General features: G+C 38.7%; 1 protein-coding gene across 1 annotated transcript in view; it reads right to left on the bottom strand.

Moving 5' to 3' along the window:
- The window catches only part of LOC126199009 (nucleolar protein 6), a 160,191-nt gene that overhangs the window by 137,629 nt on the left and 6,411 nt on the right, over nt 1-16,151 (bottom strand). The window contains exons 2-3 of the mRNA XM_049935689.1: nt 3,320-3,490; nt 3,074-3,205 (exon numbers count right to left, since the gene is read on the bottom strand). Coding sequence (XP_049791646.1) covers nt 3,074-3,205; nt 3,320-3,490 — 303 coding nt within the window. The remainder of the gene's footprint in view (nt 1-3,073; nt 3,206-3,319; nt 3,491-16,151) is intronic.

The raw sequence follows: 16,151 nt of genomic DNA, 5'->3' as shown, positions 1-16,151 counted from the left end.
TTCTACTACCCCCATCTTTTTACCTACTTGATCCTCCACTGCCTTCACTATTTCATCTCTCAAATCTACCCATTCTTTTCTACTGTAATTCTTTCCCCTGTTCTTCTCAATCGTTATCTAATGATCTCTCTGAAACTCTCTACAACCTCTGGTTCTTTCATTTTATCCAGGTCCCATCTCCTTAAATTTCCACTTTTTTGCAGTTTCTTCAGTTTTAAACTACAGTTCACAACCAATAAACTTTGGTCAGAGACAACATCTACCCCTGGAAATGTCATACAGTTCAAATCCTGGTTTCTAAATCTCTGTCTTACCATTATTTAATCTATCTGAAACCTTCCAGTGTCTCCAGGCCTCTTCCAAGTATACAACCTTCTTTCATGATTCTTAAACCAAGTGTTAGCTGTGACTAAGTTATGCTCTGTGCAAAATTCTACCAGGTGGCTTCCTCTTTCATTCCTTACCCCCATTCCATATTCACCTACTACTTTTCCTTCTTTTCCTTTTCCTGCTATCAAATTCCAGTCCCCCACGACTATTAAATTTTTGTCTGCCTTCACTATCTGAATAATTTCTTTTACCCATCACACGTTTCTTCAATCTCTTCATTATCTGAGGAGCTAGTTGGCACATAAACTTGTACTACTGTCGTAGGTATAGGCTTTTTGTCTATCTTGGCTACAATAATGCGTTCACTATGCTGTTCATAGTAGTTACCAGCACTCCTATTTTTTTTATTCATTATCAAACCTACTCCTGCATTTCCCCTATTTGATTTTGTATTTATAACCCTGTATTCACCTCACCACAAGTCTTGTTCCTCTTGCCACCGTTCTTCACTAATTCCCACTATATCCAACTTTAACCTACCCATTTCCTTTTTTTAAAATTTCTAATCTACCTGCCCAATTAAGAGATATGACATTCCATGCTCTGATCAGTAGGAAGCCAGTTTTCTTTCTACTGATTATGAATTCTCTTGAGTACTCCCCACCCAGAGATCCGAATGCGGGACTATTTTACCTCTGGGGCCATCTAACCATACAGTACAGCTGCATGTTCTCGGGAAAAATTATGGCTGTAATTTCCCATTGCTTTCAGTCATTCACAGTACCAGGAGAGCACGGCCATTTTGGTTAATGTTGCAAGGTCAGATCAGTCCATCATCCAGACCATTGCCCCTGCAACTACTGAAAAGGCTCCTGCCCCTCTGCCGGAACCACATGTTTTTCTGGACTCTCAAAACATACCCCTCCGTTGTGGTTGCACCTATGGTACGGCTACCTGTATCACTGAGGCACGCAAGCCTTGCCACCAACGGCAAGGTCCATGGTTCTACTATCTTCATTATTGTTGGTTATTAGCCACTGTGCTACGTCTATTATTTTACAAGTACTATGTGATTTTTTTTTTCGGGAAATATATGAGTATATAGCATATAAATCACCAGTGACTGCCACAATTTTCTTCTTCTTATCGTCCATACTTTCTAATATATAAATTATTTTTGAAGTGCCAAAATGTACTATAAGAAATAGAATATCTATAAAATGCTGCACTGTACAATGTACTTGCAGTGAGACAGTCACTATTCCTGAAATCCATCACCCATGTCCTATGGCCTGCTGAGCAGCACTGCAGTACTGGGTCCTCGGATAAACCACTAAAATCCACCACATCATGCCACACACAAACAGACCAGGCCTGCAGGCAGATAGGTGAGACTAGATCTGATGGGCAGGGCTTGCACATTACTGGGAAATGAAGGGCATCACATCAGCAGGCCTGATCCATTAGAGAGATACCCGCAGAAATGGCCTGCAGTTTTGGCCCTTCATGGAAGTCCACACCATGTTGATGAAATGAGACCATGCAACAAATAGCTTGCACAAATACTCTGAGAATCAATACTAATGAGGATAGATAGCAACTCACCGTAAAGATGATCACTGAGCCGCAGACAGGCAAGTAGAAAATACAATCACACTCTCACAATTAAATTTTCGGTCATAGCCTTTGTCAGAAAATGAGAGCATACACACTCTCACACAGCTACTCATACAAATCACTGTCTCCACCTGCTGCATCAACAATCTCTGGGGATCAGATTGAAACAAATCACTCCTCCAGCCTCCCTGCCTCTTGTTGGAAGCTGCTAGGCTAGTGGCAAGGAATGGTGGCAGCACTGACTGCAAGCTGAGTGGAATGGTAGGAAAGGGAGAAGCAGCAGGGATGAGGGAGTAGGGAAGCAGAGCACGTACTCAGCTGTGCCCAGCCAACGACGACACAACTTAGTAAATGAATCATCTCATCTACTGTGACATAAGCAAGATTTTTCCAGTGTTTTTTTTCTTCAAATTTCCCAACACGTTTGAAATTCCCTGATAGTCCCTGATTTCCAGAATTTGTGACAACCCTGTATCCCTATTGAAAAGTGATGAACCACCTGCAACACTCTGGACAAATTCAGCCTTTGGATGTTTGTTTCCCCCCATCTGCACCTATAAAACATATTATTGCATTTTCTGCAGCAACGCTTTGAAGGACAGCCAGTTATACAATAATTTCCACAACAGATTGTTCCACATTCAGCTGCATGACATCACATTCCATCAGTTCTCATCAGCCCATTACACCAATATGATTCTATATACACTCTTCAAGAGTGGATACCTTGATGAATGTCCTGCATGATTTTTAACTCCCAAGAAGTTCACCTTTGATCTTGATGGTGCAAAGCTTCGTGATCACTGTGGCATGCCATTTTTCATTCAGTGCTCATGGTGCAAGTTAATGGTTTGTTTGGAACATTTCTTGAATGTCAACAAAGTCTATTTTGTGAAGTGTAATACATACATCCTATAAAAGCTTGATCTCTGCAACTCAGGGACACTCATTTTCTGTTGCCTTCCTGATGCATGTGGTAAGTCATTAGCAGCTAATATTTCTTCAGTCAAAACTGTTAACACAACACTTTCAAGAGAGCCTTACTACAGATTGACTTGCGACTTGTAAAGAGTTTTTTTAAGAATTGTGATTTTGCATATCATACATGGGGAAAATGTTCACCAACCTGCAGCCGAAATATATTTGAATGAAACAAGTTCTGTGTTTCCCTAAGCCGATTCAACTCCTTCACAGTGGGTGGCTTCAATAAATCATTTTGGGATGTCTTTCTCTTCTTTCTGCTTCTGTCAGGCGAACCCTAGAACATTAGTCAATGAGGCTTTAAACTGGACTATGAATTACCACTGAAGTACAGAAGTAACAAAACAAATAAGAGACAAAACAGATAATTAAACATGTAGGGTTTTTATACCTCCAATTTCCTTTTTTCTGCTGTGGCCACATTTCCAGCTTCTTGAGTTTCTGATTCACTGACCACCTCATTCTCAGAACCCTCATGGTCAGATACAATTTCAGAAGCACCACTTTCAGATTCATAACTTATACTGACTTCATCATCACCATCTTCTTCTACAGGAGCCATCTGATAACAAAAACAAACAATGTGATCTGTAACTATACCATTAAAAACGAACAAAATATAATTTGCATATAAGTAGCACACACAAAAATGTTCAAGAATGAAGAATGATGACAATAACAATGTCCAAAGAAAAAAATTATCAATAACTATGTTTTACTTGGTCAGCACATGTAACCTTTTTGCCAATGATAGGTATCACAATAATAATAATAATAATAATAATAATAAGGCTCAGTCACTGAGTGCAAGTCTTTCAATTGGACACCACTTCGGTGAGTTGTGTCTTCCTAATCTAACATAGTTAACCAACGAGTGAAAGGGGACCTACAGTTTGAAGTTCAATCCTAACCACATGGCCTTCCTGGTGAATCTTCACATCAATGAGAGATGAAGACTAGATCACAAGCAGACTAAAAATTTCTGTGGTCTGGCCAGGATTTGATTCTCCAACCTTTTGGTTTCCAGGCATGTGCTTTACCGCTAGATCACCAGGACCAACAACAATGACAGTTTTCACAATAACAACAAAAAAGAAACATATGCTTGCTGGAGTAATATTTCTAGCTTCGTGATACAAAAGACTGGTTAATATTATGCAGAAATAAATTCCTATCATATATAATCCAGTTTATTCCATGTGTTTACAGCAAAGTCAACATTTTTCATTAATTTAGAACTCGTGTCACTAATGAAACAGGAGAACTTCAAGCAAATGTCACCTTGACAAAATATGTTGAATAACCAATCCTTTTTGTAAATGTCATTAAGAGAATTTGAGGAGGTACAATGAAAATTTGCCAGGAGAAACAACTGGAAACAATAAGAGTATGAAGGATATAAAACAGAAACTCATGCTGGAAAAACATCATATTTCATCAGTTAAGAAGATATTTTTTAAATAAAACAGGTTGAGACAACAAATAATTAATAATGAAAATAACCACGTTCAGAAAGAAATTTCAGATGAGGTGTACAAGGGTATGAAGATAGGAGGGGCACCCGAAGATGATGGTGCCTCAATGTAAATGATTATAGCTAGAGAAAATGTGTGTTTAAAGTCATATGCGAATTTAATAGATATTTGGGTGTTTTGCTTTTTATACAGAAATTATTACAGCAATTAATGCAATTCAGGCTGAGACATTAATGGTGATGGCAAGAAATAATGCATACTTCGAATTGTAAAAAGGGTTGGTATACAAATGCCACAGACAGTGTAAATGGCAGCTGGCATCATAATCTAGCAGTAAGTGCAACACAGAGCATGTCTACAAGGCAACAGTTTGTCACAAAATGAGTAGATTTTGGTTAAAGTTGGTATTTTACTAAACAGCTCTTACATGGACTCCCTGACCAGACACCATCTCTGGTTCACTTACTACATGAAGAACAGCTGCTAAGTGATCAACAACTTTGTAAGTGCAACATCAACAGTTGGAAGAGGAGGAGCACTAGCACAGATTCATTCATCCCCCCCCCCCTCTCTCTCTCTCTCTCTCTCTCTCTCTCTCTCTCTCTCGCCCATGTCATATGTTCCAAGAGTGGATCCTTGATGCACAAACCAATTATAGTCCACCACACCATAGTGTCACGGCTACTAAACTCCTCTTCTGCAGGGGACACAAGAAAACTAATGTAGAGGAAGAGTGGGAAGAAATGGAAAATGTAACAAAAAAGGGTCATTCAACTTATGGTTAAGAACTCCATGCAGTTGAAATAGAACTTCTAGCAGTGCAATATGGCCCAAATGATTATGTTAAGAATGAGTTTTTGAGTGCTTTTTTTTCTTTCTTTTATGCCCTGCCACAGCTCTTCCCATACCTGAGAAAAGGGTATTGCTACAAGTTCTCAATCTAATATATTTCACTGCCAGCTAACCTTCAACATTTTGCAACATAAAAATTGGACACCCCCATTTCAAATGTACAGTGGAAGAATCTCACTGGGCAAAGGTATCACCATTCACCAGCATCTTCTAACACGTATTTTATCATCCGCATTAGGCTAAAGTCAGTAATTTGCATAAATGATGATTCTGATTTATATGCAGATGAAGTTTCATTTCTCATGGTTTTGTTATGTACACTGACTGCACAGTACAGCTAAAAGAGGGAACATAATTATCAGAATGGTAAGATGTAAAAAGAAAATTAAACGCTTTCAACATCTTATTAAGGAGTGTCAAAAACAAAATGTGCATTAGCATCCCAACAAATGTTTGGTACATTAAATATAAATAACAACTTTTGATAGGTACAGAGTACACCAATTTACTCAGTAAAAAATGTTTTGTTTTTATACTTAAGAAGTTTAAATAAGTCTTGTATTCTCAGTTTCAAGTAACATTCTTTCTTCCACAGATGATTCTAGCTCTATTGGAAGCTCGTTTGGGGCAGCATCAGATCATTAGGATTCATCTGATGAATTCCATCCTTTAAGATCTAAAGAGACAACCAGCAATGAGGGCTCTGCTGTACATCATGGTAATAAAAGCTGCAGAATGCATGCTCACAGTCAGTATTATGGTACCCTAGGTAAAAATTGTAGTACAACAAGTACTCGTTTTTGTTAACTCACTTGAGCTTCATCAGTCACTTTCACAATGGTGTCTAAATGTACCATAATCACAAACTGTTTAGAGACATTCACAATCCCATTTCCTGGTTTGCAGTTGTCAACAAACTGAGAATATCAGATGAAGAATTTGAGGAAATAATAGGGGCTGTAAGGAGAATAGTACAATGGACCCAGAGGTACAAAGCACTTGGGGTGATCCATGCTGACTGCTACTTGTCAGAAAGGGGTAAACACAAATATTTTACATCAGCTAATAAAGCCACAAAATCAAAATACACAGTTCTTTCAGAAATATAAGACCATGCAATGTTATGTGAGCCTCACTGCCCCCTTTTTTAACTAATTTGTTCCTTATTTTATTCTGAGAAGCTCAGTAATGTATGTAAATACTGTAAATGTAAATGAGATTCAAAAAGTACTTGAAGTGAAGTGTAGCTGGACAGCAAGAGACTCTTTTAGTGTGCAATCCCCGCAATGATAGTAGTTGTGAAGCTTTGAGCATGGGGAAAAAGGGGGGGGGGGTGAGAGAGAGAGAGAGAGAGGGAGGGGGAGAGAGAGGGAGGGAGGGAGGGAGGGAGGGAGAGAGAGAGAGAGAGAGGGAGGGGGAGAGGGAGGGAGGGAGGGAGGGAGGGAGGGAGAGAGAGAGAGAGAGAGAGAGAGAGAGAGAGAGAGAGAGAGAGAGAGAGAAGAAGAAGAAGAAGAAGAAGAAGACTGTTAATCTGTATCTTGTGGAAAGAGGACCTGTTGTTAGGCCGTTACGTATTGTTAATGTAATGAAAATTGCTATTGCAGTGATAAAACTGAATAAAGTACGTGTAAGAGTTGCCAAACATTTATGTATACAAATTTTCTGGAAGTGAAGAATAGAAATATCTTGTTTTTGGAAAAGGAGGTGAACTTCATTGTCATCGCCGGCTACCAATCGACAGAATTGTAAGTGTACAAAGTTCACTAAAATACAGGAAAGGAAATGCATTCTCTATAGTTTTCATTCAATACATAACAACCTCTCACAATTTCTTAGTTACAGTAATTGGATTATGATCTTGTACAATAGTATGGTGCTGAACTCCACTGACCAATTTTGATGTAGCAGGACGTGTAGTTTGAAGGAAGTTTGTGTGCCAAGCAATCTCCTTTTCTCACGAAAAGCAGATTGTTGTTTGATTGTATTTACTTACAACAGTGGTCCCTTAGGTATAAGCTACGAAAACTTGGGTCAAAGCTATCCGCAATATGGCCAAGTAACCAACAGAATCATACTTTACATCTTAAAGAACAATAACTTATTCCAAATTATAATACGTCACCAAATGGTGAAGAAGCTGATCATTTAAGGAGGTGGCAAACAAAATTCAGGTACCAGTTACGACTTACAAAGTAAAGTCTCAATCAAAATCAATCTCTCTCTCTCTCTCTCTCTCTCTCTCTCTCTCTAACACAACAAGGAATATACAAAATACTTAAAGGCATTTCAGCTGTTTTTATTTGCTCACAATACAAGGCGAAAAGAGGTACTTACCAAGATTTGTTAAAAACTGACAGCAGCTATGGTGAAAAGTGCTCTTAAGGGGTCCTCACATGTTCAATAATATTGCCAAACTGATCATCTGAAGGCCCATATAGACATACTGTCAATAATAGAAATACTGACAAGCAATACCGATGGCCCTCAAAATATTCTTCGTATTATCAACACATACTGACCGTGTGATGTCAAGTATTGACAGTTTGCCAATATTCTCCATTTAGATGTTGACAAAGCTTCATGAACCAGTCATATGGCACTAGTGTGCACTGTTTATGTTTCCAATTCGCCTTATGCATATCATTTCTCAAGTTCAATTTTTCAAGTAGTCTTTTTAAAGAAAACAATTTTAATAGATCTATGCAAGGGTAAATATTGTTTAAACCACTTTAGGATGGTCACACAGGATTTTCTATGACACTGCTGACTTTGTTAATTTGAAAATATAGTATAGCTTAGTGAATTACACAGCAGTAAGGAAAAATGCATCCATTTTTTAAAAAATGTCATATATCTGCTATGATTAGTAGGAGGTCAATGATTATATATATGTCCATTTCATCAAATTATCCCAGAGTGTAAAAAAAAAAAAAGTGTTATGTTAACTGCCAGAAACTTACCCTTGCCAGTCACATATCATTTCTTCACAGGTTTGCACAGAATTTTACTATGTTTGATGATATTACAGAACTTAACTTTTGGACGACTTGCCTGTTGGCAGAAATCTCAAAGTTACTCCTAATCTCTCATCAACTGTGATTGCCTCTCTAATCTACTTATTCCGCTTCACTATTTTGTCTCATAATGGCATTAATAACTTGTCATATGATGCAGGACGCACTGGAAAATAATTTATGAAATCTTTCAGATCTGTGGTTCTGATTTTGGTCAGTAAATTAACATGTAACCAGCCCCTCCACTTTTTTCAACCACTCTCAGGCCCATTTCGACTTTTTGGATGTTTTCTGTTGCTTGCAAGCAATATCTAATATAATTCCAGCACACACTTTCTTTTGAGTGTTTGACATTTTAACCTGTAAAACCTTGTTATCAACTGACACCTTTTGTAAATATTATCAATGATGTGAGAATGCTTCAATATGTTGATGGCTTGACAAACAATAAATAGTGAACATGTGCAAGTCTGATTACAAAATTCTGTGATGGTATTGTTGAGCAAGGGAAATGTGGCAGACATAATCCACATAATAAACTATCAGAATGTGGTGACGATCATGTAGCAGAGCATCTTCAGTTGTTCTTTCAGTAAATTACACTACCATAAACAAAACTCACGTAGGAGATATTTTTATTTGATCTTGAATTTTATAGTAACAAAAGAGCTCCATGATCAGGTCTACATGACCACACAACGCTGCCCAGCTGCCACATCATCCTGTGCCAAAAGGAAGCATTTGAATGCACTATAAGATGGGAATGGGGGTTAGCACACCACTTTCCTAGCTGCTGTCAGCTTTTCAGACCATAAAGTTACTATGTCACATTCAATTACTACGTTATCTCCTTAAGTGACATCACAAATATGAATGTACCCATTCCAGCCCTACCACCATAGAAAAGTCCCTCTCAGTACCAGGAATTGAACCCAGGTTCTCCATATAGCAGACACACTGAGCACTCATCTATGGAGGCACACTAAGAAAAATGATTATAAAGTCAAATGTGAAGTAGACAATTGCAAGCTAAAGTATCTTCTAAAGTACAGCCAAATATTCCATGAGAACAGTTTACAGTTCTATAATCAATTAAAAATTGCCATTGTAAATGTTTTGCATTTGCATCACTTACAGAGAAGTTGTTGAAGAGATAAAAATCATGACGAGCGTTTACAGAGAAAAGATCTGTCTCAAAAGAAGCATAATGAATATTCAAGAGAAGTGGCTGTAAATTTCCATCAGCAGAGTGCCCCAAGAGGAATGGTCAATATTCAAGAATGTGACAGGAGCAAACATTCAAAGCAAAAAAATCAAATAACCAAGGGCTCTGAAATGCACACCTTAAGAACTATGACCAGTTGCTCAGTAGAAGAGATGTGTTTCACACTGGCAAGGATGAACAAGTGCTCATAGCTCTTAAGATATGCATTTTAGAGCCCACGTTTGCTAGACTTTTTTGCTTCAAATCATCATTTTTCCCGGGACGCCCTGTATAAGTTGTACTAACCCCTAAATGTAACATGGGAAAATTGATAACATTTAGCTTGACCATAAACAACTTGGGAAATCAATACAGCATCTTTTACTTGTGGAATGAGATGAATGTAAAAAAGAGGGTCAGTTTAAATCACCATGTGTGTCCACATGCGACTACATCACAGTGCTACCAGACATCATGCACATGGCAGTGCTGTCAGATGGATGAATGTGGGTCAGCACGAAATTCTATGTCTGTTTCTATATGTATCACCCTGTGTAAGAACCATCCAAACTTGTAGCTTGTCTACCACATTTTTTTTTTAACTTGTCACATAGAAATGTTTATTCTGGCTAGAAATAGAAGACATAAATATGGAGCTAGTTCCAGAGACAGACTGCAACAACAGACGGCACCACCGAGGCAGGTACACAGACACTAGACATTAACTAGTAGCGACCTATGGAAACTGCCATTGATAACATGTAGGGTTTATGCAAACCGGTGTTAGTTCCTGCACTACTGGAACACAGTGAGAGGGTTCTGCCAATTTTCAGTTGATCTCCAAGCCACACTGGCAGCTCAAAGTGACCTGGGCTGTTCCACTCAACCGAGGCTGTATAAAAGGCTGGCCAGAATAAGCTACAGGCAGTTTGTGTCTTGAAACTTCCTGGCAAATTAAAGCTGTGGACTGGACTGAGACTCGAACTCAGGAACTTTGCTTTTGTGGGCAAGTGCTTTACTGAATGAGCTAACCGAGCAGAAATCATGACCTGTCCTCACAGCTTGACTTCCACCAGTACCTCATCTTCTACCTACTCCACTGCAGAGTGAAAATTTCATCCCAGAAACACCCCCCCCCCCTCCCCGAGGCTGTGGCTAAGCCATGTCTCTGCAATATCCTTTCTTCCAAGAGTGCTAGTCTCACAAGACAGGAGAGCTTCTGTGGAGTTTGGAAGATAGGAGATAAGATACTGGCTATGAGGACGGGTTGTGAGTCGTGCTCGAGTAGCTCAGTAGTTCGAGCACTTGCCACAAAAGGAAAAGGTTCAGCACACAGTTTTAATCTGCCAGGAAGTTACATATCAGCATACTCTCTGCTGCAAAGTGAAAACATCATTCTGGACTTCATATCTTGTTCTCAACATGCTCCATCTGCCTCAAGTTTTGTACACCATCATTGACATCGCTGTGACCTGGCCTCTGCTTACAGACTAACCTTTGGACAAACAAATGATTGCTGTCCTTTGGACTCTGCTCCAGGTGGCCTTACAGACTTTGCTTATGCTCAAATTGTCTAATTTAGGAATAAGTGCTTCCCTTGGATTCTGCTCCGGATCTCCGCCCATGTATTATGTGACTGTGCTGTGTAGCGAAGCAATAAGTACCTCTTGAAATAGAAAAATATGGAGTGCACCTTGTTTCCCCTCAAGGTAAGAGAAGAAAAGCATGTGTCAGTGTACGTCTCTGGATACAAATCATTTGAAGGTACATGAGGAACCTTTGTCCTTTTGTCATCAACACTACTCTGTATGACAAACATTAAGTGACCAGAAAGAGATACTTAAAATCCAAATGTATAGTTTTTGCACCCTAAACTATGAAAGAAACAAACTTTTCAGCAATTTATGGAGCAGAATTTGATAAAGGTGATTACAGAAGTGGCCTTATAAAGAAAGAGACAACATTTAGCATGTATGTCTGTTCCAAAGGCACGCTCATAAAGCTGCCAACTGCAAAAGAAATAATTAAAGTTCTCCTCAAAATGTATGAAGCATAGATACCAAAGTAATACTAAAAATGTTACCGCAATTTGCTGAGGAGTGGAACATTACATTATGTGCTATCTGAGCCAGACAGAGATGAGGATTAAGTTAGTTACACGAATTAAATTTTTTGTTGTGATTCCTCAACGTCCACCAACATAATTCGTGAAGAAATAGTTCATGGGTAAACAGCTGGATGTCAGTGTCCAGCGGGCACAATATGTTGAAAATGACAACACTGCTCTCATCAGATGCACTTATGAACTCATTACCTAGGACCCGAGCTCATTTCTCCTCCGCCCCCCCCCCCATCCCCCGCCAGCCTGGTGTTCTGTACACTGTCCACACACAGGCTCAGGTATGAGTCCAGTATCTCCTTCCCCTTCTCCAAGTCATACCATCCAAGCTTCACATCCAGGGACATGTGCTGGCAGAGTCTTCACTGTTGCTCTGCCTGCCCTTTGGCCATTCACCGGTGAACTATACTGTGTAATTCTTTGTTTGTCTTTTGCTTGCTGAATCAATCTTTGGTTTGTTCTTTGAATGTTTAAATCTGTGAAACATATTTTGAGGCAATAAAATTAGGATGGAAACACAGCATCTCTCACGTACTTTTAGTATACACAGGGTAATCATTAATAAAAATCAACAAACTGAAAAGACGGATTCCTCACTAGAAATAGAGGAAAAACATGTGGAACATGGAGGGAAAAAATGAACATGTTTCCGGATCATTGCCTTGGTAGATAGCACTGACGAATTACAGTTTCTCTGACCAAGAACTGCCTGTTCCTTGTAGGCTGCAGGCTGTCCGATTGACACAGCATACCGTAAGCAGCAGAATGGTCTTGTATTGACATTGGGAACAAGCAGAGATGGTGTTTGTGTACTGTCATGCAGATGGAAATGATCAAGAGGCAGCACAGCTATACGAAACCAAGTATGCTCACAGATACCAATCACATAACACAACATTTCCAAGTCCTTTTTTGATGTTTGAGTGATCACTGGTCCTTTCAGGCAGACAAAAGGTGTAGGGAGGTGGCAGACTATGCGAAGCCCAGGGAACGATTATGTGTATCCTGCATGACAACGGCTACTATCCCTATCACCTGAATACACAAGAAAAACACTGCCCATCAAGGAACTGTCATTCATCAGCACCGTCTACCGTGGCAATGATTTCCAGACATACATTCATTGGATATATTTTCCTCCATTCCCAGTCAGGAATCTGTCCCTGCAGTTTGTCAGTTTCATTTAAGTTGAACCTGTATGTGCAAAAAAAGTCTTTCCAGTGCCACAACCACAAATGTGCAAAACTACCAAAGGTGAGGCAGTTTCAATTGTGGTTCTCATACTCTAAATTTTTTTTAAATGTAGGGTCAATAAATTAGTAGTAAAATAATTTCTTTCACTCAATTTATTGATTTTCAAAGTTCTGCAAAATATTCAATCAACTGAATTTCAAAACTAGTAAAATGCACATTCATTATTTTGGCATAAATGCAATGTTATGAATTATTCACAGGCACACTTTCTTCTTCTGTCTGTGGCTGCATATATATCACAGCCAATTTACTATTTCAAACCTATGACTTACAAAACTGCACTGGTTGAGTGCGCAGAAAATTACTTCTTCGCATTCTAGGATGCTGTTAAAAATAAGCAAATAGCGTGCACAAGTTTCCACATAATCAGTGACAGCATGACATAGTTCATGTTTTTTCGACAAAAGTCAAGGATTTATTATTAATAAGTGACAAATTTGCAGAAAATTATGTACTTCAACAATAGATTTGCAGACCAGCACAAAAATTTCAAGAATTCTGCCAATCTATGTTGTCACCGTGAAGCTTTTGGGGTAAATGTTGACTGGAACTTTTTTTGGAACTAGGCATCGAAAATCTGAAAGTGAGGGATAGGAAGCTCTGTTAAATGATTGGCTGCATGAGCTGTCTTACAGCATCCAAAGTAAAACCAAATCCCCACAGCTCTCGATCTGTTTATCTTCTGGGAGGGGGGAAATTGAATTCATTTTTGTTTAGAGAGCTCAACTGTATCAGCCTGAAATTCTCAGGTAGAAAGATTTTCCTCAGCTTAAGAATTGTTGGAGAAAGACAATACCACCAATTCATTTAACTTAATTTGCAAAAAAGTCAGATGAAATTAGTGTCCAAGTACTTGTCAATTGTTACAAAAATAACAGAACCAACAGACAGATCTACAAAATGTGCGATTTCAGCCTGTAAACAAGACAATATGCTGCAATGCATGTATAAATTTACGCATGACAATGGCTATTTTGTTGTCAATGTTTGTATAATCTTATTTGAGGAGAATGATGGACTGACAAAGTCTGTGAAGCATACAGGCCCTTCATGATAGTTGTATTGGCCAGTTCAAAACCCTATATGTTGAATCCCTGATCAGCATATTGCCACAAATCTACCCACATGTTATGTGTCACTGGATCGGTGTTAGTTTCTCAGAAACAGTTGTTACAAAACAGCTGACAAAAACTTAGAATCACTGCAGTACTAAACTTTTTTGCCCCCCCCCCCATGAATTTCTATTCAAACCATAAAAATACTTAAACACGAGAATTGGGAACCTGTGCTAAGTATCTCAAGGGCTTAGAGACTTACCTAACAAAACAACACAAGGCCTGTGAACCTCTATTAAACAACTAGCTAGCTTACAAAATTGGGAACCAGAAAAAGTTCACCCACCCTTGCCTAGAACACTCAGTGAGCGCCCATGGTGGGAAATATTAAAACGTCCACTACCGGCTGCCAGCTTTGACCAATGAGGTCATCTAGATGGTAGACATCACCATTTTTCACTTACGCAACATGGCGAGCATGATGTCACACATTCAAGAATTCAAAATGCAAGCGGGTGAAACCATCCCATTATACAAAATATAATCAAAATAAATTGAAGAGGAACATGAAACCCAATGGGACAACTGCAGGAATTAGGGATTTTTGGGCAGAGACAAACAAAAGAATATCATGAATGAACAGCCTAGCCTGAAGCAGTACACACCTCTGAATAGATCGTCAAACATTATTATGGTGGCAACACCACATATAGTAATTCCTAGTCTGAAATACAGCAACTTTAATTAATTTCATAAATTTTCCACAAGCATGGTAACTGACTTCTTGGCCAGACCACACAACTTGAACTTTGCGATGTCATCACATCATCGCCCATTGCAACATGCAAAGACCTACTAATGAATTCCCAGACATATCCATAACCAATAATGCAACGCAAAAATTAAACACCTTACCATTAACCACACATCAACTAACAATTCCAAAGCCGCCCACAAATATATAGTAACCGCCAACACTACAATTATTCAGTAACATAGTTCAAAACATAAATGCAATAAGAAGTAGTCAAGTAATATATAACACCTGACAAACTGGACTGCATCAGTTCAATCACTAACTAACAACACTCAAAAGCAACTTTGAAACATCAACACAACACTAGAGAGCACCATCACATGCAATAAAATGTCCTCTTCAAACATGATCCATTTCAAATACACTGCGCAATCATGACAGCACATAGCACAAAACAAATACACCTCGAGTCAAAGGTGATGACTGGTACTACACATTTTGGTCAACCCATTACTTTTTAAGTAACTGGTAGCAGCAAAAACCTTAATGGAGCAACACAAACCATTAATTTGACTGTCACTCATAATCACTTCTCAACACATTACCATTAAGTTTTTGTATGTCCATTCTTTTGACTGGAGGTGTTTGGGACCACAGCCATTCACCATTATAAGAAAATAAAACACCTACAGCCATCCTCATGATCTTGTAAATAAGTTCATAAAGATGGCTGTAGGCAATTAATTATCTTACAATACCACTAGTACATCCTGTGATGCTCAAAAATATTGATTTGCATGTGAAAATTTAATGGATAAAGATAGGAAAAAAGCAATTGTGGAAATCTGATATTTTGTAGAGAAGAGAATGTTCTTTCAGATGGCAGTTAGTGCAAGTAAAAACCAACGGTCAAGAGGAGTTTCTATACAAGTTGTCAGCTTTGACCAGTGGCATATTGTTAGTGGCTGCTGTGACATCACACTTTGGTGTATATATTCACAGTTTTGTTGTAAACTGGTTTAGCCAACAGATTCATCTTTAGCTTTGTGGAGGTCTATGTTAGGTTGGAAGGTGACAAATGTAGAAATAAAAAAACTTGATTATGGTGACAGACTGATCTGTAGCTTAGCCCGTTTGAAGAGATCGCCACTGGTATCATTATATTTACTATATTGTTTAGACATTCGTCACATGTTTCCTACATCACTGGTCAAAGCCGACATCTTCTATCGAATAGTCCTCTTAATCCGAACCCTGTACCCTTTTGAGTTAAAAAGCCACTCATCTCTCCAGTTCTCCTCCCCCCCCCCCCCTCCACTTCAGTCATCTGAAATACTATAAGCCCTCAAGTGACAAAACTTGCAGGTTTCATAATTTAAGATAATAAGTCAAAAAAGCTGTGCCTTATAAATCATCTATGTGAAAAGAGCACAATATGAAAACCTGAAAGCAATTTTATCCTGACAAAATTTAATGACTCCTCCATGTGCTGT

The sequence above is a fragment of the Schistocerca nitens genome, chromosome 8, assembly GCF_023898315.1.
Source record: "Schistocerca nitens isolate TAMUIC-IGC-003100 chromosome 8, iqSchNite1.1, whole genome shotgun sequence".
NCBI classification, from domain to species: domain Eukaryota; kingdom Metazoa; phylum Arthropoda; class Insecta; order Orthoptera; family Acrididae; genus Schistocerca; species Schistocerca nitens.
Note: the sequence above shows the minus strand (reverse complement) of the source record. Positions and strands in the feature narration are given on the sequence as shown.